The sequence below is a fragment of the Lindgomyces ingoldianus genome, assembly GCF_010093535.1.
Source record: "Lindgomyces ingoldianus strain ATCC 200398 unplaced genomic scaffold BDR25scaffold_4, whole genome shotgun sequence".
In the NCBI taxonomy this organism is placed as follows: Eukaryota; Fungi; Ascomycota; class Dothideomycetes; order Pleosporales; family Lindgomycetaceae; genus Lindgomyces; species Lindgomyces ingoldianus.
Window position 1 is genome coordinate 268352 of NW_022985165.1, and position 19058 is coordinate 287409.

General features: G+C 51.8%; 8 protein-coding genes across 8 annotated transcripts; all 8 read right to left on the reverse strand.

Annotated features, from left to right (window-relative positions):
• Positions 1 to 3348: 3348 nt before the first annotated feature.
• On the reverse strand, positions 3349 to 4506 carry BDR25DRAFT_349927 (uncharacterized protein; the record flags this gene model as incomplete). Its single annotated transcript, XM_033694610.1, has 6 exons — positions 3349 to 3384; positions 3435 to 3608; positions 3661 to 3766; positions 3825 to 4148; positions 4174 to 4326; positions 4370 to 4506. The coding sequence occupies 6 exons, from the start codon at positions 4504 to 4506 to the stop codon at positions 3349 to 3351; spliced, it is 930 nt and encodes a 309-aa protein (XP_033552472.1).
• A 179-nt stretch (positions 4507 to 4685) lies between these two features.
• On the reverse strand, positions 4686 to 6237 carry BDR25DRAFT_87029 (peptidyl-prolyl cis-trans isomerase). The gene is made up of 7 exons (XM_033699179.1): positions 6022 to 6237; positions 5929 to 5971; positions 5790 to 5854; positions 5615 to 5693; positions 5509 to 5529; positions 5175 to 5216; positions 4686 to 4935 (listed from the first exon to the last, which is right to left on the reverse strand). The coding sequence occupies exons 1-7, from the start codon at positions 6104 to 6106 to the stop codon at positions 4896 to 4898; spliced, it is 375 nt and encodes a 124-aa protein (XP_033552473.1). The 5' UTR covers positions 6107 to 6237; the 3' UTR covers positions 4686 to 4895.
• A 1356-nt stretch (positions 6238 to 7593) lies between these two features.
• Positions 7594 to 8667, reverse strand: BDR25DRAFT_87278 (uncharacterized protein). Its single transcript, XM_033699180.1, has one exon. The coding sequence runs from the start codon at positions 8442 to 8444 to the stop codon at positions 7827 to 7829; it is 618 nt and encodes a 205-aa protein (XP_033552474.1). The 5' UTR covers positions 8445 to 8667; the 3' UTR covers positions 7594 to 7826.
• On the reverse strand, positions 8550 to 9811 carry BDR25DRAFT_87025 (histidinol phosphate phosphatase H). Its single transcript, XM_033699178.1, has 3 exons — positions 9546 to 9811; positions 8953 to 9486; positions 8550 to 8889 (listed from the first exon to the last, which is right to left on the reverse strand). Exons 1-3 carry the CDS (start codon positions 9699 to 9701, stop codon positions 8656 to 8658), a joined length of 924 nt encoding a protein of 307 aa, XP_033552475.1. The 5' UTR covers positions 9702 to 9811; the 3' UTR covers positions 8550 to 8655.
• Positions 9758 to 10860, reverse strand: BDR25DRAFT_349930 (uncharacterized protein; the record flags this gene model as incomplete). The annotated part of the gene is made up of 8 exons (XM_033694611.1): positions 9758 to 9826; positions 9866 to 9938; positions 9967 to 10071; positions 10126 to 10237; positions 10274 to 10379; positions 10430 to 10487; positions 10560 to 10810; positions 10843 to 10860. The coding sequence occupies 8 exons, from the start codon at positions 10858 to 10860 to the stop codon at positions 9758 to 9760; spliced, it is 792 nt and encodes a 263-aa protein (XP_033552476.1).
• A 61-nt stretch (positions 10861 to 10921) lies between these two features.
• On the reverse strand, positions 10922 to 11795 carry BDR25DRAFT_339691 (uncharacterized protein; the record flags this gene model as incomplete). Its single annotated transcript, XM_033693422.1, has 1 exon — positions 10922 to 11795. The coding sequence occupies exon 1, from the start codon at positions 11579 to 11581 to the stop codon at positions 10922 to 10924; it is 660 nt and encodes a 219-aa protein (XP_033552477.1). The 5' UTR covers positions 11582 to 11795.
• A 23-nt stretch (positions 11796 to 11818) lies between these two features.
• BDR25DRAFT_300666 (uncharacterized protein) lies at positions 11819 to 13638 on the reverse strand. The gene is made up of 6 exons (XM_033689420.1): positions 13540 to 13638; positions 13387 to 13459; positions 13204 to 13286; positions 12541 to 13144; positions 12330 to 12461; positions 11819 to 12204 (listed from the first exon to the last, which is right to left on the reverse strand). The coding sequence occupies exons 1-6, from the start codon at positions 13572 to 13574 to the stop codon at positions 12172 to 12174; spliced, it is 960 nt and encodes a 319-aa protein (XP_033552478.1). The 5' UTR covers positions 13575 to 13638; the 3' UTR covers positions 11819 to 12171.
• A 1315-nt stretch (positions 13639 to 14953) lies between these two features.
• BDR25DRAFT_211783 (uncharacterized protein) lies at positions 14954 to 17557 on the reverse strand (the record flags this gene model as incomplete). The annotated part of the gene is made up of 5 exons (XM_033684696.1): positions 14954 to 15350; positions 15518 to 16311; positions 16363 to 17060; positions 17116 to 17143; positions 17201 to 17557. The coding sequence occupies 5 exons, from the start codon at positions 17555 to 17557 to the stop codon at positions 14954 to 14956; spliced, it is 2274 nt and encodes a 757-aa protein (XP_033552479.1).
• Positions 17558 to 19058: the final 1501 nt, after the last annotated feature.

Consider the following 19058-nt stretch of genomic DNA (forward strand, 5'->3'; position numbering starts at 1 on the left):
TTCTCCGGGAACATCCCCACGGATGCACGGATTTGGTGGAAGCAAATGGCAGGCAGCGTGTTCCACACCTTGATCAAACGGACTTGCCAGCTCATCGGACAGTCTCCTGCCGATGGAGCAACGTTTGCTGTGTCTCTTGCCACAAGTCAGGCGGTTGAAAACACGATATCAGATCCAAATACTTCGTTCTGATTGCCTCTCAGAACAAGCCTAGCACTCTCGCCGAAGACAAGGACCTAGCCAAGAACCTCTAGTACTGGGCTGATCATGTTTTCGCCGACATCCTTGCCCAAGGTTGGACTGAAGAGAGCAATGGCACCTCAACCCCTCTCCTGGCTAGGAGTGTCATCGAAATCGGTGATCCATGGCCTGCCACCCCTCTTTTTCTTCGGGTGTTCGGGCAGCAACCGTTCTCATACCGCATCTCAGCACCTAAAGTGGAACAGAGGTGTAATCAAGATCTGCAATTTGCATCCTGTTAGCATCCTCCCCAAGTTTTGCAAGAGGTTTAACAGATAGACTTTACCCTGGCCATATTCCACGTTATGTGATTACGTGCTTACGGGGAGTCCGTTCAGATGACTCTGTCTTTGAGACACTGGAGCGGGATATGAAGGACAAAGCGCTTCTGGCGCGAAGGGCGGTAAGCCCCAAAAAAAAATTGGCACGAGGAAAACTGTTGACTCGACCCTCGTTGGAAGTTAAATGCCTGCCCAAAGTTAGTAGGATTGGTGCCAAATCGCCGATGGAATACTGAACATGAAATCAAGTGAGGTGGGCATCGGTGTCGTCGAGTGCAGTATAAACTCCACCATTCAAGCCTCGTCAACTCATCCTTCCCGCGAGCCGCGCCGAAGGCCACCTCAGACCCGAAGGATCGCCGTTTTCTGATTCCAAGGGTCTGGATCTGTAAACTAGTGTATTTCTGCATCGGAAATCCACAAATTTTCCCACTTGAACTCGCTACGAGTTTCCAAAAGACGAGAATTCTTCGGACTCAGCTTCTCCGTGGCTTCATCAAGCTGAACGCAACTCTCTCTCGACCACTCGACTTCCACTAGCTCACCGATCAACCAGGTTCAAACAATGTTTTGATAGAACATTGATAGACGCACTCAGATTGGCAGGGATGTGAGACTGCGAGCAACACACCGGCACATCAAGGTACCATAAAATGCAGTAGGCGACATACACTTGGCCTATCATCGGTAATTTCTATACTTGGCCACGAGGCACCCCAAACACCTGCTGTTACGATGCGCAAGCCTCGAAAGATGTGGGAACGCAAACATGTTTCCATCTGGATCCACTCTTTCGCCCGCATCCAACGCTAGTCACGCAGTTCATGCATGTCACACCTGCTCCCTACCAATTTTGAAGGCCCAATCATTTTTCCGTCCCGACCTAATCATGTGGGCTTGAGGCTTCGGCATCATTTCCCTTCCAGTAATGCTATGCAGCTTGAGCTAGACAATTTTGAGAAACGCAATCCCTCAATCGTGATAATTGCTTCTGGCAGTCGATGCGTGAGGGTCCGAAGCAGAGACAGAAGCATCCGTCAGTCCATGTGAATCCTTTGCACGATGAGATGATGGGATTTGCGCTGAGACCGAAAGTAACCGATCTAGTTAAGGCAAGGATCACAGGGTCCGATACGATGATTCTGAACGACATTCTCGCATCATCCAGCCGGCCGAAGCTGCGACCGACTGTCACCATCTATCTTCGGAATCTACTCAATACCGGGATCTGGAAGCTGTCTGGATAAGGACTGCCAACGTCGCTGAACCAATACCTTGTTTGTTTGCCGCTCTGGACGGCTATATTAATTCAAAATACCCCTCACTCGACCCCCCCTAGAGACTTGAATCCTTGCATTTCGACCCAATTCCCTGGATCATCGCTTGGCATGCATTGAACGGTGAAGTTAGAGTAGATGGTATTGATGTGAGGCCGTTGAATGGTAGAAATGGACGGAGGAAACCTCTGAAGCGGAGAATGAGGGTTACGTCCAAATTCCTTGTCTCAGGGCACTGATAGGAGTAGAGTTTCAGGCTGCAATGCCGGACTGCAGAGCAATCACACGCGCAACGGGCGGGAAGCGCGTTGTTCGTTCGGACGGTGCTTTTGGCATGCAGTGTCTGCGGCGAAGCCACAAACGTCCAAGACTGTGCCTCAGCGCCCGTCTGGCTCCAACCGCTCAATCATTCCTTTGGCATGGCATGGTATCACTTTCAATGATTACTAGTTTGCGTTCATCTCCGTTGGATTAATGAACCCATGCCGGTTCCGGGAACATATTCTGACCTTCTGATACATTCCCTTCCCACTTTGAGCCCATCACCTAAACCATGGAGGTATCTTCTCTTGCCTAGACTTCCTGTAGCTTGATCGAATGGGGCCATATCAGATATCTCTCTTAATTTCCCAAAAGAAGCAAGCTACATGACGTCTCAACGGTCGATTCTGACGTACATTTCACTCAGATGACGATTACGCGATTGAGAGAGAGATATATCGTGCATACGTACTCTTGTTCGAGCTCGAGCAGTCCTCCATCCATCTGTGCATCCATCTCAACAATATACGCCGCATGTACGCCTGCCAGTCTTGGCTGGGCTGCGCCATTCAATGACCTCTACTGTACCTATCCAATATCATCACACACAGCACTCACATAAGGTGCACACACAATAGATAGACCCACACATTCTCGCTTGTGTTGCCGACCAAACCTTGCTTTACCGCAACGCCTGCGCCCTATGTATGCAGAATCTCAACCTAGCCCCGCCCTCGTAAACGGACGTACGTCTCGGAGGATGGACATGCTGATTCTCGTTCTCGTGGCCACAAGCTCGCATCACCTGATTCAGTTGCAAATCCCTCAAGCCACAATCAACAGCTGTGCTGTGCCTCAACCATTCCCTTTTCCATTGACTTGACTCGCTCGTTTCCCTGTCTGCTGCCTGCCTGCCTGCCTGCCTGCCTGCAACGCTACTCACGTACGCCATTTCGTGCCCGTTTTGATACTCGTGCTCCCTGGCGCTTATCCTCGTGGTCCCACCCTGGCACGGGGGCACCGATGTCAGCCTGCCTGCCTCCCTGACTGCCTGTTTGCTTCCCTGCCGAAGTGCGGCCCGTCCCCCGTAGCCCGCTCGCGTCCGTTCCCTGTCCCGTTATCGGTGTGATATTTATGCACGGGAACGGGTGAATGTCATGTATTGCAAGTCAGTCAGTCAGTGAGCTCCTCGTTTGCTGTTTGCCGGCTGGAGGCTGCGGCTCCAGGGATCGGGATTGAGGGCTCTTGCATTTTTAGGCTTTAGATTTTGTAGAATACGGTTTCGGTAGTTAGGAAAGTTTGGCGTTGAGAGAGGGGTTATTGGGCTGTTGTTGGGGGTTTTTTTTTATTAGAATGATTTGTCCGGGGGGTTGACGTGTGCGTCCGTATAGTCCTGCCTGTTTTTTTTGTCCGCTGAGGCATTTGTTTTCATGCAAGTAATTTCTGTGCTATGAATATCACGGCGCATAACTGAGGATTGAGGATTGAGGCTTGAGTGGCGAATTTGTGGCAGTGTCGGTGCTGTCCGGTGAGGGTGTGTAGAGAACCACTACAGCGCGGTGTGGGGAAATCTGCAGCATTCGTGGCTATGCTATGAAGACACAGCGACGGAGTGTAAGGATCGGATGGTGGGGAAAAGGATGTGTTGGATTGCAAAATCGTTGGGGATCCGTCTGGAGCGTGTCAGCAAACGTGGGTTTGAAAGTCCTTCATGAACTGTTTGTCGACTGATATCTTATGTAAGATGAAGGACGGGTGGGTTTACCGCCAATGGAAGTATCGAAACGTGGGGGAACGGAAGACGGGGGAAGCGGGAGGAGCGGGAAGGGCGTTGGAAAGCTTCCTGAAGATGTTGGTCTTTGGGAAGGATAGGACGAGAGGATGTTTTGTTGGATGTATATCTACGGCGAGGTAGGCTCGCTCGCAAAGAAGGATTGCTGATGTTATGTTGCGTAGGATTCCACGGTCGTGGTATCGAGTGGGGGATGTGCTCGAAGCGTGAATGTCGGTATAAGCGTGGCGTATGGAAGGATTCACATGAGTCCAGCCTTCACGCCGTACATACAGGAGACCTGTGCCCCACAAGTCACTCGCAGGGCTCACACAGCGCTGACATTGGCTGAGGAATAGTGGCGGTGACGAGCAAGTACACAGATAGCCAGATACCTTGGAATAATTGAATTGGCGAAGAAACTCCGATTAGATCGGCGTGATCCCCTATGTAGTTGCAATACCTAAGTTGGCAGAGCTTAAGCGAGTAGGCTTGGCTAATGTTGATGAAGGAGAGTTGCAAGAAAAGACATAAAACACCCCGTGTCATGAAGACCCGCCCCCATGATTTGAAGAGAATAAATAGAAACCTGATGTGCAAAGCTCGCTGACCACGCGCCATTTGCGATGTGAGTTGAACCGGCATCGCAGCAGAACCCCCAACATGTGAACCCCATTTATCGAAAGTCACCAGAACTGGAATGCAAAGGGGTGGGGAACGGGCTTCGATCTAATAGTAGAACTCCTGCTGAGGGGCATGAAGGAGAAGCAAATCAAGACTTTTTGAAAAGGTGTGGTGTTTTGAGGAGAGGGGGGTGAGGGGGGGATGTGACGTGAGGGCTTGAGTCTACCGAAAAAGGCACAAGCATGTCATATTTGCTTGGCACTCCCTACGCAAAGTGAAAACAATCAAAATTTCTCCAGATTATAAACAGCCCTGCTGGGCATCAACGCTCGGAAGATCCGGGGCTTAGATGGTCGGCGGTCGGTCAGACGGTTGGTGGATGATGTATGACTTGGCTCGTGCGTTTTCCGACCATCCAACATCCGTAGTTGATGGAAGCAATCAAGCCTTCTTGCCGTTGATGGCTTTGAGTTCGACGTCGCTATACCCAGTATCAGCAAGGTTGACGGTGGTAGATTAATGTCTCAGTGCGTGAGGGACTTTCCCGATGGAAGTGCTTGGGATATGCGTTGGGCAGGAACAAAATGGTACGAGGCATCCCGCAGACGCCCGAAGGAGAAGGTGTGAGAAAGAGGAGGGAATTTGGCGGTGTTCAGGACACGGGGAGCACAGACGATTGATGTACGGATGGATGAAGCGTGATGAAAGTTGGGCACCTACAAGATCAACCTGGCATTCTCTGGAATGTGTCCTGGGAAACCACTGTGAATTTACTCAAGGGTTAGCTGCCTGTGCTCTCAAACGTCTATCAGATCAACTGCGGATCCGCGGGGAATGCTATTTTCTGCAATAAGGCCAATGCCAATGACAATGGATGGAACCGGTCCATTGCGGTGCGCGTTGGTGTCAATGGTCGGTGTAGCGTCGAGAGCGTGCGCCCGACTTGCCGAATACTAGTGCAGACGTCGATATTGGCCACGCATCGCCGAAGTCGAAGTCCGCAATCGCAGGTACAGTGCTGATGGTGGAACAACGAAGTCTCAGAGGAACTCACCGGCTACCGTAGCCATAGTCACTAGAGGCGGCGCATTGCGTCAGTCATGTGGTGTGAGAAGGAGAGCAAGAGACAAGGCCGGCCAGCCAATAGGCGCATTACGTACGCTGAAATGGTCAGAGTCGCCTTTTCGCCTAGCGACATGCCCGCGGTCGAGCCGGAGCCCAGAATGCCCTCATCCCAGCCTGTGCAGCACATCAGTCCATTATTGCACATGTCTCAATATCCAGTTGCAGACGGAGAGAGACGGACAGCGACCGATGCATATGAAAAATACGTACCTCTAATAACTCGGCCGACGCCAATGGGCGTGATGAGGTCTCCTCGACCAACCGACGAGTCGAATCTGAGATCCATCGTCAGTCCCAAGTACAGATCTCCCAGATGGGCCTAATTGGGAAGAGATCGACTTAGACTTACTTGGTGCCTTTCTTGTCGCTGGCATTATCGTCGTAGAGCCATCCTATTTCTCTGTGAGACCCTCCATGCAAGCATGTGTGACCTGCGTGTTACCTGTGTATTCCATCGACACCTCGTCGTGCTTCTTGGGGAAGTCGACTTCGTTGCCGGTTTTCAGGACTTTCTTTTCGACACCCATGGTGATGGTCGATTTGGTAGGGTGGGAAGGGGAAAGGAGGTTGACTAGGTGCTTGATATATGCTGGCCGCTCGGATGGTGAAGCTTGCTGCGGGGCACGCCGGACAAAGGCAGGTGCTAGAGCGTTGTGAAAAGGAGAGAGAAGTGGACTAGAGCTTCTCTGGCTGAGGGAGGATGGGGTCCGGTTTTTAAAAGGTAGGTGAAGGGCATAGAGCCACAGCTCTCAAGAGGCTCTTTGGGTGGTGTATGGCTTGAGCTTGGGCTCTAGCTCCAGCTCCTCCCGCAAGGAAGGTAAGGTCCAGGTTCATCGGTCAGTGCTGTAAAGCCGTGGAACAGATTGGCTTGCTGAATTGCATCAAGCATTTTAACCCCTCGCATAGGCGGTTGTTGCACTCGTGTGTCGAGGCCGTGGCCCATGGCCCTAGACGGACAGCCGCCCTTAGAGCCCGTCCGTCTCTCGGGGCACTCTCCCCGATGCTCAAGCCGTTTGAGCGCCAGCACAACGAACCAGCCCTGGTGGACCGTGAAGCCAGCCGTCATCCGCGAGGCCCCAGCTGACCGGCATCCGTTTCGACTTTGAACCTTCACCCTGGCTCGCAGAGTACTTCCCGTCTGCCCCTCCTCGGCCACTCCCACTACCACCCACCTCCAGCCCACTACAACTCTTCAATTCCGCATTGCAAGCTTTCAGGAGCCTTCTCGCGGCTTCTCGGGTTCCGGCCCAGCGCCCGGTTGCGTGACAAACAACTTCACTTTCTCACGGACACTATTGCGTGAAGAGCTAAGTAAGGTGGGGTGGTGGGGTACGACATGTACACCTCGCAACTATCTCATGCCCACCCATCTGTATGGCGTTTCGTCAAAACCTTAGCCCCGCGAACTGTGCCCATCTGTGGATGCGTGAACAGGGCTCTGCATGGCTTGCCTTCTCGTCAAAGGGTACACAACCTCCTCGAGTCACGCCTTCGTGCTCCCCGGCAACCCTTTCAGCCACAAAATTCCGATCATGTCGAATGATGTAGCATAACCGCCAACCCTCCCTCATGAAAGTGGTTCACTTGGAGCCTCTGATTCGATGGCTTGCCCAGAGGTCCGCATTGTCTAGCTCCTCGAGCGCTTACGGAGGGGCAGTTTTGCTGCTCTCCTCTAACCTCATTCTCTCTATTCCAGAGCTGTTCGACGGAATACCGAGGCATGCGGCGGACTACTCGACGTGCTAAAAACAACAATATGAACCAAGAAAAGCAAATGGAACATTAGGCGCTAGCAGCCTGGAAGAGGCAAGCCACGAGACCGCCCGTCATTCTGATCTACCACCCAAAACTAAAATTAAAAAAGCAAAGAAAAAATGTCCGTTCAGACAGTATGCAGATCGGCACAAAGACCTGCTCAGCCCGAACCACTTCCCACAGGCTCGCTTTGCTACTCGCCAAAGCACGACGAAAAGCCATTCTTGTTGCAAGCAGTCGAGTCAAGACATGTCTCAATCCCGCTTTCTAAGTTACCTGTGTCATGATTGCGCATTCCAGACTGTTTACAAACCCGTGAGTGATATCTCTGGTCCCGAACTGTTCTTCAAACCTGGCCGCGCTATCCTTCAGACACCCCCTTAACACGCCCGTTCAACGTTCGCTAGTGTCTAGCGCAGAGACTGCTCTCCGGAAATCTAAAAGCACAACACGCGGCGGCACAGAAACCTCCGACTAAAAGTGCTCCCTACTTCAGAAAACAGCACCAATCAAAACTGCAGCGGATTTGGCAACCTTACTTCCGCACAAAACCACACACCCACAGTGAGCGTTTAGTGTGCTCGACTGTGAGTGACCGGATGACGTTATGTCTAAATGCAGATTTCGTACAACTGTCGTGCTTCTCGCGGTAAACCCTAAAATCCCACCTGTACACGCGAAAAATGCCAATGTATCCTTTGCAAAAGGCAAAACTGCTTGACGTCCCGCTCCATCGGCATCGTCGGCTTTGCTATCGAATGGGAGGTTCTGAGATAGCTGGCGCACGTCCCCGCGCTGGTCACACGTGGTGCACTGATGAAACATGATCCAGCCATCGCACCCATCAGCCAGCCCGTGAAGAGGCGATCGTGAGGGCACCTGCGCCATGACCTGGGTCTCCCAAAAACTCGGTTTGGGCCCTGTAACAGACCAGCGGGTCGCATTCAGGGTCACACATTGGTCAAAACGGTTGCGCTTGCAGCGGCTGGGGTCCACAGCATGCTGACTGGTGCACCCCACGCTTCTGAGGCAGATTGCCGTGGCGATTCGGCAGCTTTCGATCAATATTGATATCATGAACCTTCTCCAAGCCACATTTATGGACTGCATTGCGAAATGCAATGTTAAAGTCGTATGCTCAGCCAACTACTCTCCGCCAACGTCCGATTATCAAAAGGCGCATTGCACGAAGCTCACGAACGGCTAATATCAAACCTAGTTCACGGTATCAAGACGTGATTGGTCGTATTACTCATTTTCATGAAGAGAGGTGCTTATTCACGGCTTTGCGGCAGCGACTTTCTGGTGGTGACTTTTTTTTTTACTGATTGGCCGTCCAGAAGGGAAGTTGTGCAAGCTCACTAACGGCTATGCTCGAAAAGCCGGCATTGGGGAAGCGGTTGTCCTTCCGCGGAGCATTACGGTCGGCATACCAGATGTGTTTCACCCTCGCCTTCTGTACGAAGTCCAATAGCCGAAAGTAGTTCGTACCGACTTGATCTGTAGAATGACTGTCGTCGGATATTGTGAAACGTCCTCCCATGCGCTGAAATGCCTACGCGATAAGGGTCAGAAAAACAAACAATCGCGCCAGGCCCTCAAAAGCGGTGTGACCAACCTCACAGATGGGCAGACATGGATAAGGCTGAGCCAAGCCCTTCCGAAGTGCCGAAGAATTGAGCTCGAGTATCCCGCCATACGAGGTAATGTATTCCAGATTACGATGAATGCGCTCCCAAACGCCATTAAATCCATTGAATTCGGCATCGGGCTCGTCGCTCAATAGACGTATGAGATCAAAATGTCCAACAACAGGCGGTTCAAGTGCTTGGAGCATTTCATACTGGGAGTCGAAATAGTCCTCGAAGAGCCTCTCGTCTGTGCCGCCTGCCTTTGCCCGAGCCCTTTCGTACGCTGCCTTGTCAAAATCGATAGGAACGGTATGAACATGGTGGACGGATCCCATGAAGAAATCAAACGTGTGCTTTGCGAGGATCTCCTGGATCAGGGTCAGGGATAAAGGCCGGATCCATTCGGTCTCGAAGCCGATAAAAATGTTTATCTTGGGGGAGTACTCATCCCTGAGTCGGGCTGCTTCACCTGTGAAATCATCGAATAGCTTCGCGAGGCTTGCTTCGGTATATGCCAGTTCCTGCTATGATGGCGGTTAGCAAGCAACCTCATGGTCGGCGTTACGCGAGACATACGCACTTCTTCTGGATAGAAATCCTCGATGTGACGTGGAATGTGCTCTGTCAGGGAGAAGGTGTGGAAGCCTTTTGATATAGCCTCCTGGATCATCTCTTCCAATGTGTTCTTCGCATGGGCGCAGAACTGACCTGAGTGGCTGTGGTGAGAATAGGGCATGACTGGGGACTGTCGAGGGTGGGATGTGTGTGGTGGGGTGGACGAGGACGGATCACTCAGGCATCAGCGATAGCAGTTCGGATCAGGGAAGGTGGAGGAAGAACCGCTATCGCGTTAAAGCAGGGCTGGTGTCATGGATGGACCTTGGTATGGGTGAAGCAAACTTGTGAATTAGGAAGGCGCAGATTTTGTGACCTCGTGTTTCTCCTCTGGCACAAGCCTAGCTCAAACGCATTCCTTGTGAAACGAATGGTGGAAGACTAACTGTCCTGGGGAACGAATAGTGAGTTGTGCATCGAGCAAGGAGAGGGAGAAGGAGGGATGAATATTTTTCGTTGCAGAGAAGCTTAGGTCACCACGTAAGCTGACCCTCAACGCAATCCCACATCGCTCTTTAGTGTTTCCTATTCTAGGAAGTCGTGACACCAACATTTTGTTGAATAACCTTTGCTGTTCGAGGATTTGAAATATTTTTTGAGGCTCAGCTGCATATGGCGGAGAGGGCGTCTCATGCTGACGACGATTCAGCTGGAAAGCTGCCAGAGAGGACAGGCTAGCCTAAATTAGAGGACCAGTCTCCCTGCTCTCGCCATGAACGCAGATGATGCACTGGAGACTGGTGATTAGAGTTGGAAGATTTGTGGAAGATAGATGCCATCTCGGATACTTTTGAGGAAGCTAGTCTATGCAAGGTGAGGTAATCACCGCTCCTCCCTCCACCATGTCACCTGGGAGCGCTCTTTCCTCATGCTGGGCCTAGAACTCGCCGTTTCCTTGTAATTCCTGCTCATCACATGCGCTCGTGTCATTGTCGTGTTTTATCTTGCCCTTTGGTCATCAAATCATTCACAGGCTCACCTGTGAAAGAGTCTCGATAACGTCAAAATCTTAAACTGACGACGAAGTGAAGCTGTGCGTGAGTGTATTGCATCTTTTACTACAGAAACTTTGAGCTGTACCCGAGCATCCAACAATGCATGGTTAGAGGATATGCTAGGCAAACAAGGAGTAGATGACACGAAGGTTTGACATCTGAAGTCTAAGACCCCAGGGTTAATCCCAAGGTCAAACGCAATTTGCTCTACGTTGTATTCCTTTCCATAAGGGCCCTTTCTGCGTCAAAGGATTCCTCTTCGGTGACCAGATTTTTAGCCTGCATACAAAGTGGAACTAGCTAAAAAAAAAAAAAGTGAAATGAGCGAAGTTGACTCTCTCTCTCCTCAGTTCTCGTCCACAAACCTCCTCGCCTGCTCCCACGCCTTATCCTCTACACTCCTCCTCTTCCCATTTCCCTCCCCTCTTCCCCCCTCCTCCTCCTCCACCGGAATGAATTTTCTCATAACACCCTCCACATATCCCCTCGGCACTCCCATCATGTCTGCATCCTCAATCCCCCGATTCATCCTCCAAATATACTCTTTCTTGGGCGTACTCTCCTCGGTCCTTTTCCTATCCACATACACCAACATCTCCTTCTCGCAAGTCGAGGGCTTGCTGACATCCGTCCACTTCCCATCGGAGGATTTCCAAAAATCGCAGGCAAGATACTCCTTGGTATAAGCGAATGGTACGCCCTCATTGACATCCAGTCGATCCTCGTCTTTCGGTTCTAAGGAGTATACGAGCCCAAAGACAACATTATCGTACTTCGACTTCTTGTTTACCGGATTTGTATCTTCCTCCTTTGCCTCTTTAGCAGAAGTAGCGCTCTTGACTTCCACCACGTTTGCATAACCGCGATCGTTGATAATCCATTTGTATTCGTCCAACCGCGCTACGCCTAGGAATTTCGATGTCGGGCACCGGAGTTCCATTTGGTGGAGCCAAAGATTCGATCCATAGCCGAAGTAGATGGTGGGGGTCGAATCGTTTGAGGTCATTGTGGAGGAGATAAACAGCGCCTGGTCTAATGTGACGGTGCTGAAAAGTGATGAAAGAAAGGTATAATTTGATATAAAAGGGTTAACTACAACCGCACCCAGTGGACCCTTTATAAAGCTTAGAACGCCAAATGCACAATGCTGTGAGTCACAATGCAGGAGGAGGCACCGGGAGCCAGAGCAAGCGCAACCAAAAATTATTCCTAACCTTTTGTACCTTGGTACCAGGTGTTAACTTAACAAAGCAAGAAGACAAACGCTGATTCATGCCACAAGCAAAGGACGATCTCGGCGCCTAAAATGCCGAGTCATCGGCCCGAGCTTTGAGCCGCCATGTACAATCGCAAAATCACAGGAAAAATTCTATTCACTATTCGCATAGGCAAACGGGCATCCTTGAAGGGGATGAGACCACACATTGGGGAAATCTTAAAACTAGAGACAGAGACAGTGGCAATGAGAAACCCCCCAACGACTGAGAATACCAGGACTGTCACCGAGCAACTATCACTAGAAGTATAGCTGCTTGCTGGCTGACCCCCGGAATCCCCTCATGACGCAATCTTTCATTCTAAAAAGCTTCGCTAGATTCATGCTCCTTCACGAGCCTTACGGTAGCTGGCCTAAATGAAACGAATAGATCAGCTTGGGCGAAGATAAGCGCGCTAAGACGATGCATCAGATCAGGTCGACAGGGTGTTTTGCAACAGTGTGCAGATCAGAAATCAGACGACTGGTGGCGACGCACCTCCTGCTCAACCTGCAGTTGATCAACAACTGGGGCCAACTCCGACAGGATCTCGTATGCCTTCTTATGGTACTCGAGTTGGGCGGCGATGAGGTCCGCAAGATTGCGGAGGGGTTCGGGGGTGTCTAGGACCTGATATGTACGAGTTAGGTGGCTGACCAAAGGGTAGAACTGCCGCCGTGGCGGCAAAAATCACGTATCGGTAACTCACGTTCTTCATGACACCAACGGCCTCTTCCGTCTGGCCAACAAATTCATCCTCAGCCTGCTCCACCTTGGCGCGGGCTTCCTCGGTCATCTCCTCCTCCAACCCATCTTTCCGACCGGCGGGCTGACCTGGCAAATGGAAGCCCGGGCCACTCTTAGCCTGGGCTTTGGTAGCATCGAGACTCAACCGAGCGTTCTCGACGGCCTTGCGAGCACGAGTTGCGAACATAATGTTGGTGTTCAGAGTCGTACTCCATCCGGCTAAGAACCTGCTCTGAATCTGGGCATCCTGATTTAGCCTTGCCTCTCCAACCTTCTCGCTGGCAATGGCGAATTTCTCAAGGGCAGTAGCGAGGGGATCTTCGCCGGCGCCGGCGTGCTCACCAGACAAGATATGAGAGCTGTTTAGGGAGGCGCGGGCAATGGCATGGCTGAAGGTCTTCGGCTGGGGTTTCGCGGAAGGAGGAGCAGTGAGGGCGGCCTGGGCCTCGGCGGGGGAGGTGGCAGAGGACAAAAGGGTTACTTTCTCAGAGACAGTCCGACCAAGGTCGTTGAAAGATTCCCTGATATTGGCGGGATAGTCGTATGCTTCATTCGAGTATTGAGAACTAGTGACAAAGGACGTTAGTTGCGCCGCGGCCGCGTGACAGAGTGGAAGGGTTCATACGTGACTTGAAGCATAGCATTGTGGACCTTCTTCAAGGCATCGACTCGCTTTTCGAGTTCGATATAGTCTGGCGGAAGCTGGGTCTATTGCGGTCCAAGTCAATGTTGTCCTCTGAGGTGTTGTTGGCGAAGCGTGTCAGGGGCTCCCACTGACGCCGCCTAGCCATCGCGGGGAGGTGCGCACCTTGTCCTCAGCCTGGCCGAGCTGTTCCTTGACATACTGCTGTGTTCTCGCAGCGAAGGGGGTGAACGAGGCGCTGCAGCGGCCATGTCAGCAGGTGAAGCTTCGCAAGCGGAAGTAGGAAGCGGGCAGGGAAGGAGGGCCGGAGTAGCGTACGAGATGTTCTTGCCGAAAGCTTGAAACTTGTCCATGACGGAGATCTGCTAATGACTCTGGGGTTGTGGAGGGTATATTGGATGCGGCGACGAAGCTGATGTTCAGGTGTCGAATAGCTTCTGCTGGACGCCGCCGGCCCCATGCCACGAGGGCGGCGCACGAACCATGCTGCGCCACACTTAGACCCCATTTGTCCTGATCAGAGAGCCTCAAACGGTCCTCGTCCTCGCATCGCAATGGACAGCGCCTCGTGCCCATTTATCTGCCCTCATGGCGGTTGTGAATTTCTCCGAAGTAGTCCTGTGTCCTATCGTGAGCCCGTTGCCTCCCCGGGGCTTGGCCTGGTCTTCTTGACTTGAGGCGCTCTTAAAATGTTTCACATATTGCAATTTGCTCAGCGGCATGTTTTAAATATCGCCATGCTGATCTGACCGATGAACATCACGCAAATGGGCCGTCAAGCCGATTATGCACACTAAAACATCTTTTGTTTAAGAAGGTAATCTCTGGCTAAAGTCGAGTCACCCTTGAAAATGAATCAATGCAGCCCGACACCAAATCCAATCTAGCCTGTTCCGTCCACCAAATTGGAGCCTTCTGAATCGCTGCAAAGCGAAAGCGAGTGAATTGTACAGAGAAGGAAAACGCAGGACTCAAGAGTTAGTCCAGTAAGGGAACAATATAAATCGAAATATAAGAGTGCAACCTTTGTATGTATGCCGGGATAATAATGCTTCGGACACTCAAGGAAACAAGCTTGTAGATTAAGTATACTGGGTCATCAATACAGGTTCAAGAAGCAGAGGTAAAACGCTACGGGCGCACCATGCAGCCCGCGCCGACGTGGCATAAGAAGTGGAGGATTCTGAGAGCAATGTATTGAAAGGAAATGACTCAAACAAAAGAAATGTTGTGTAAAATGTTGACCATCATGCGCCGTTGCCGTTCCCCGGGGGTATCTCAGCATATCCGTATCTTTCCACCTGACCATTTCTGCCCTTGAATCTAACTTTTGCTCCCATGACTGCACTCCGTTGCGGCCGTGTCTGCATTGTGCTTCCATAATGATAGGGTGGTGGGTTTGGAGGAGATGACGTCGAAAATGGGTTGCAGGAGAAGAATAATGTTTGGAAGAGGGGTTGGCATATGTGGGGTCGCCTCGCTAGATTATTCCAAAAATGCTGAAATACGCGGCAGGAGAGGTGCGTCGTGACACAGAACTGTCTGTTTTGTCGCATATACACATGCAGGACGCAAGCCGTGCTTCATGTGTCGATCAAGGTGTCACCGAATGCCGTTCCAAATCATCAGATGGACTCTCGTGGTACAGGGCTGGAATAGAGCGTTTCAGATGCATCTGATGAGCTGCACATAACCGCCACCCGGGGACTTGTCATCTTGTCGACGCCAACGTTCATTGTCCAGGGAATTGGCCTGTAGTGTACGGATCCTGTCCTCCAAACTTTTCATGTTCGTAACTCCAGGCAAAGTCGGGAGACCCGCCTGTGTAAATGAGTGTCTCATCTAAATTCGTTGGTACACCCGCACTTCCAAGTATGCCTTCGATAGGAGTGTCACTTGTTCTATCAGATGACGGCGAGTCTGAGATGTTGAGTGAGCTGAAGATGCCCCTCATTTCTCGCAGATCCTCGGAAGTCTGGTCCTTGGGTTCTTGTGTCCGGTCAGAGATAAAGTTCTTGATCGAACGGATGATGGGCGGACAGCCTTCGTCATTGGGCAACCACCAATCAGAGGGCTCTAGCCCCCAAGCTTCTAGCATTCGATTACGAAGTGTGGTAGAGTAGATGTAACTAGGGAAAATAGTCAGTACCTTCTGTAGTACAACTAGCTAAAGCGGTCTGGCAGCGGGGTGCGGTAAACTGGGTGAAATATAGAAACACTGTGTATGTTGTGTGAAGGAAAATGAACTCAATGGCTCAGAACACATAGTCAGTCTAAAGCGTGTCGAAGAACTTACCCAGCAGACTCGATTTTTGCAAACGTGCGGCGGCACCACTGTATGGTCTTCGGATCCTTGGGAAGGAAGAGCGTTGCAATAGCAAGACATGCTTGTGCTTCGATGATCGCGCCTGGTGGGGCTTTGGGATACATGGTGACGGCTTCGAAGGTTTGGGCTGCTCGATATGCTTTCTCACCCACATCCGGATCGATCGGTCTCCGTAGGGCCAACGAACACTGAATATTGTACATAAACATAATGCCCCAGGAATCCAGCAAGAGATAGTTGGATGTCCATTGCTGGCCTTGCCAAATGATGTTTGGTTCATAAGGATTAACGATGTCGTCGGGGTCCGGTGTGCCAGAGAAGTCTGTGATATAACCGCTAGGATCGAAAAGTATAGGATCAATGTTCTTATCCAAGCCTTTAACTCGCTGGTCTATCTCACCCAACTGCGTCATGAAGGCTTCATCAGTGAGCTGCCCTTTGGACCTCCTCGCAAAGAGATCGTTGAAGTCCTTGGCCACGAGTCGCGAATATGCAAATCGTTCTTCGTATTTAAGCGTAATGTTTTCTGGGTTCTCGCGGGCCTGATGGACATAAAAGTCGTGGATTGAAACGTACCATTCCTGGCCGAGGACGGCTTCTGCGCCTGACTGAAATCCTACAAATAAGTCAAATCGAACGTACCACAACAGCACCTTCCTTAGAAGCTCTGATTTCGTGATGGTTTGTGGCGTATACAGTTTCTTCAAGATTTGATAAGCCGCTTTCTGATGGCCCATAAGATTGACCCAGTCACCGAGGACCTCCTGCGAAAGGGGGTTAGAAGAATGCAAATGGAGGAAAGGGAGTATGTTTACCTCAATACTAGCAAGTTGTAAAACAGTCATCAATGTAGCAAGGGTGTGCTTCTTGCTTTTCGTAAGGGATTCAATTAACAGTGACACCGACCTGTCGTAGTACTGGAGAAAGCTCGACATTCGTCCGTCTGGTTTCGAGAGTGTGTGGTAATAGGCAGCAAATCCCACCACAGCATATAGAAGGGGCTCATTCTTGATGGTCATGTCTAGGAATGCAGTCTGAAGAAAATTGCCGCCATCGCGCTTCAAGGCGTAGTGGTGGAAGGAAACTTGGTTCCGGAAGTAATTGAGATAGAATTTGACGTCGTTTGGTAGCTCAGGAATGTATCGGCTGGGTGTGGCAGATTGCTTGGTGGCTTGGTTGCTGGTGGAACGGGAGAGTGGAGGACGTGGCATTGAATTCGCTATTGTCGAAGAGGCTTCGGTCGACGGCGAAGGACTTCGACCATGGGTTAACGACGGTGTGTCAGATGGGTCCCTATTCGACGGAGCGTTTGAAACAGTGTTTGACTCGGTCTCCACCTCCTCGTCGTCGTCAGGGATCGCAGATAGTGGCTCCTTGAGGTCTTCTTGCTGGTCTTCTGGAGACGAACCACTTTCTTGCCCAGACTTCTGACCTAATTTTGCTCCACTTCGGCCGGATTTGGAGGCTGATTGGGGCTCGGGATACACACACTCCCGATTACCTTTGCGACATCCTGCGGGAAGGCTAAGTTGAGCACAAGTATAAAAAAAGGGTACAGGAATACTCACTTTCGCAGACAGGATGATTTTCGTCACACTGTTTTCATTGTATCAGCCAGTATGTCTCATTCGAATCTAATAAAGGGATAACTACCTTGACCCTCCGATTCCTACATGTATAGCAGCCACTTCGAGTTCTGCGGTGCTTCACATGGTCCCCGGGTGCACTGCGTCGTCTCATGCGTCCATTGCCGCCTGGTGGGGCTCCCATAACTCCGGGGATATCCTCATATTGGTCCATATAGGCCTGTTGCATCTGCGGTTCCGGATAAGGAACAAAGGCACCTGGAAGTCCATGGTAAATTGGGGTGTCAGGAAGACCGTGAGGGATATGAGCCTCAGCTGTTGTCATCGGTGGGACATTTTGAATGTTTGGATTAGGGACCGCATTTGGATTGACATTGTAATACTGGGGCGGAATATGTTGGTTTGGAGGATAGTATCCAGACATGTCTTCGAGGCAGCGAGGAAGAAAAGAGAGCGGCGAAGAGATTGTGGTCGACAATGAGAGGAGCGCAGAAACGTGATCAACGTCATCCGTGCCCCCGAGAGGTCGGCCTGGCAGGGATTTGAGGACGATCGCAGGAAGTCGGGGATGGGGTCAGCGCCAGGGAGTTAGAGAAAGTGTGTTTGAAGATAAATCAAGGGAATGGGCGCTGATTCAAGGGAGTAGTTGAGGACAACAAAAGATGGATGGTCAGGCCTGCGTTAGGCCCCTTGCTAGCACCGATGACCAGACCCCAGCGACCGGCTTTTAAACAGCACAATGGAGTCTTAACTTCCCGCGGAAAGCAAGGTGGTTTCTGACGCGCGCAACACAGGCGCTGATGGGGGCAGGTGAAGTGCCAGCCTGAAACTGGCTGGTGGTGCTGTCGACGTTATGAGGAGCACAGCAGCCGCAGAAAGAGATAGTGCCTGAGCTACTGTATGTGCCTGTGACAAAAGCCATGTATCTTGCTTGCGTCCAGGGAGAAGCAATGCTGGGCGTCGGAGCCCACAGCTAGAGTGCTCATCAGACGTAGGCGGGGAGAGATGGCCTCTGCAGATGGCGGCCAGGGTGTTCAGAAAGGGACGAGAGCGGGCTGCACAGATTCCAAGTCACCTTTTCCACCTGTTCCGGCCAGTCTTCGACGGCCGTGCGCCGCGCGCTGGCGGTTTGATTCGAGCCGGACGTTTCCGCTGCCCGCCCACATCTGCGCAGGCTCCTTCTGCAATCCTTGATGCGCGTCTTAACAGCAACGCTATGGATCCACCTTGCCGCTCCACGATGACGGCCAGCGCCCAGCTGTCGACCATCCGGGGACAAAGGTCAAGCCGCACGCCTCTTCTGGGGCGCCAGCAGGGGAACGGGGCCAGGGCCGGCGTGTTGCTCGCTCCAGCCTGCCTCCTGCGGCACTTCTGCCACCATCCCGGCCGATGATCGCACCTGTCAACTGTCCGAGGCCTGCTGTCAGCGCATCGCTCACCAACTGGAGCTCACAACGCTTCGTGCCTAAAGACAAGATCGCCTTTGCAGGGTGGCCAGCAGCCAGCAGTAGTGGCGGGCGCGGGCCAAGCCTCAGCAAGATGACAGCAGGAGCAGCGGAAGCACTCGAGACGGCCGAGGCGTACGAGCAGGTGAGGGAGGCGGGGAGAGGTGGGGGGCGGATGATGTGAAGGCCTCACCACTGGCGACGCAGCGAATGACGCCGCCGTGAGGGTTGAAAGGACGCCGATGGGTGCGGCAATTGGGCTGGGCGGCGTGTGGTGCGGAATTCTGGTTCGTATGGCCCAGCGCCACAACCACTCCCCTTACTCAAACCGCGTGAAGGCGTCTGCAGCAGAGTTTTGATATAGGGCAGAGCATCTATAACTGCGGAGTCTCATTTTGCGTGCTGACCCCGAACAGGCGCGAGCGCCGATGCAGCTAAAAACTGAAGGGCCTGACTGCAGCCCCAGCATGCGTCGAGCCT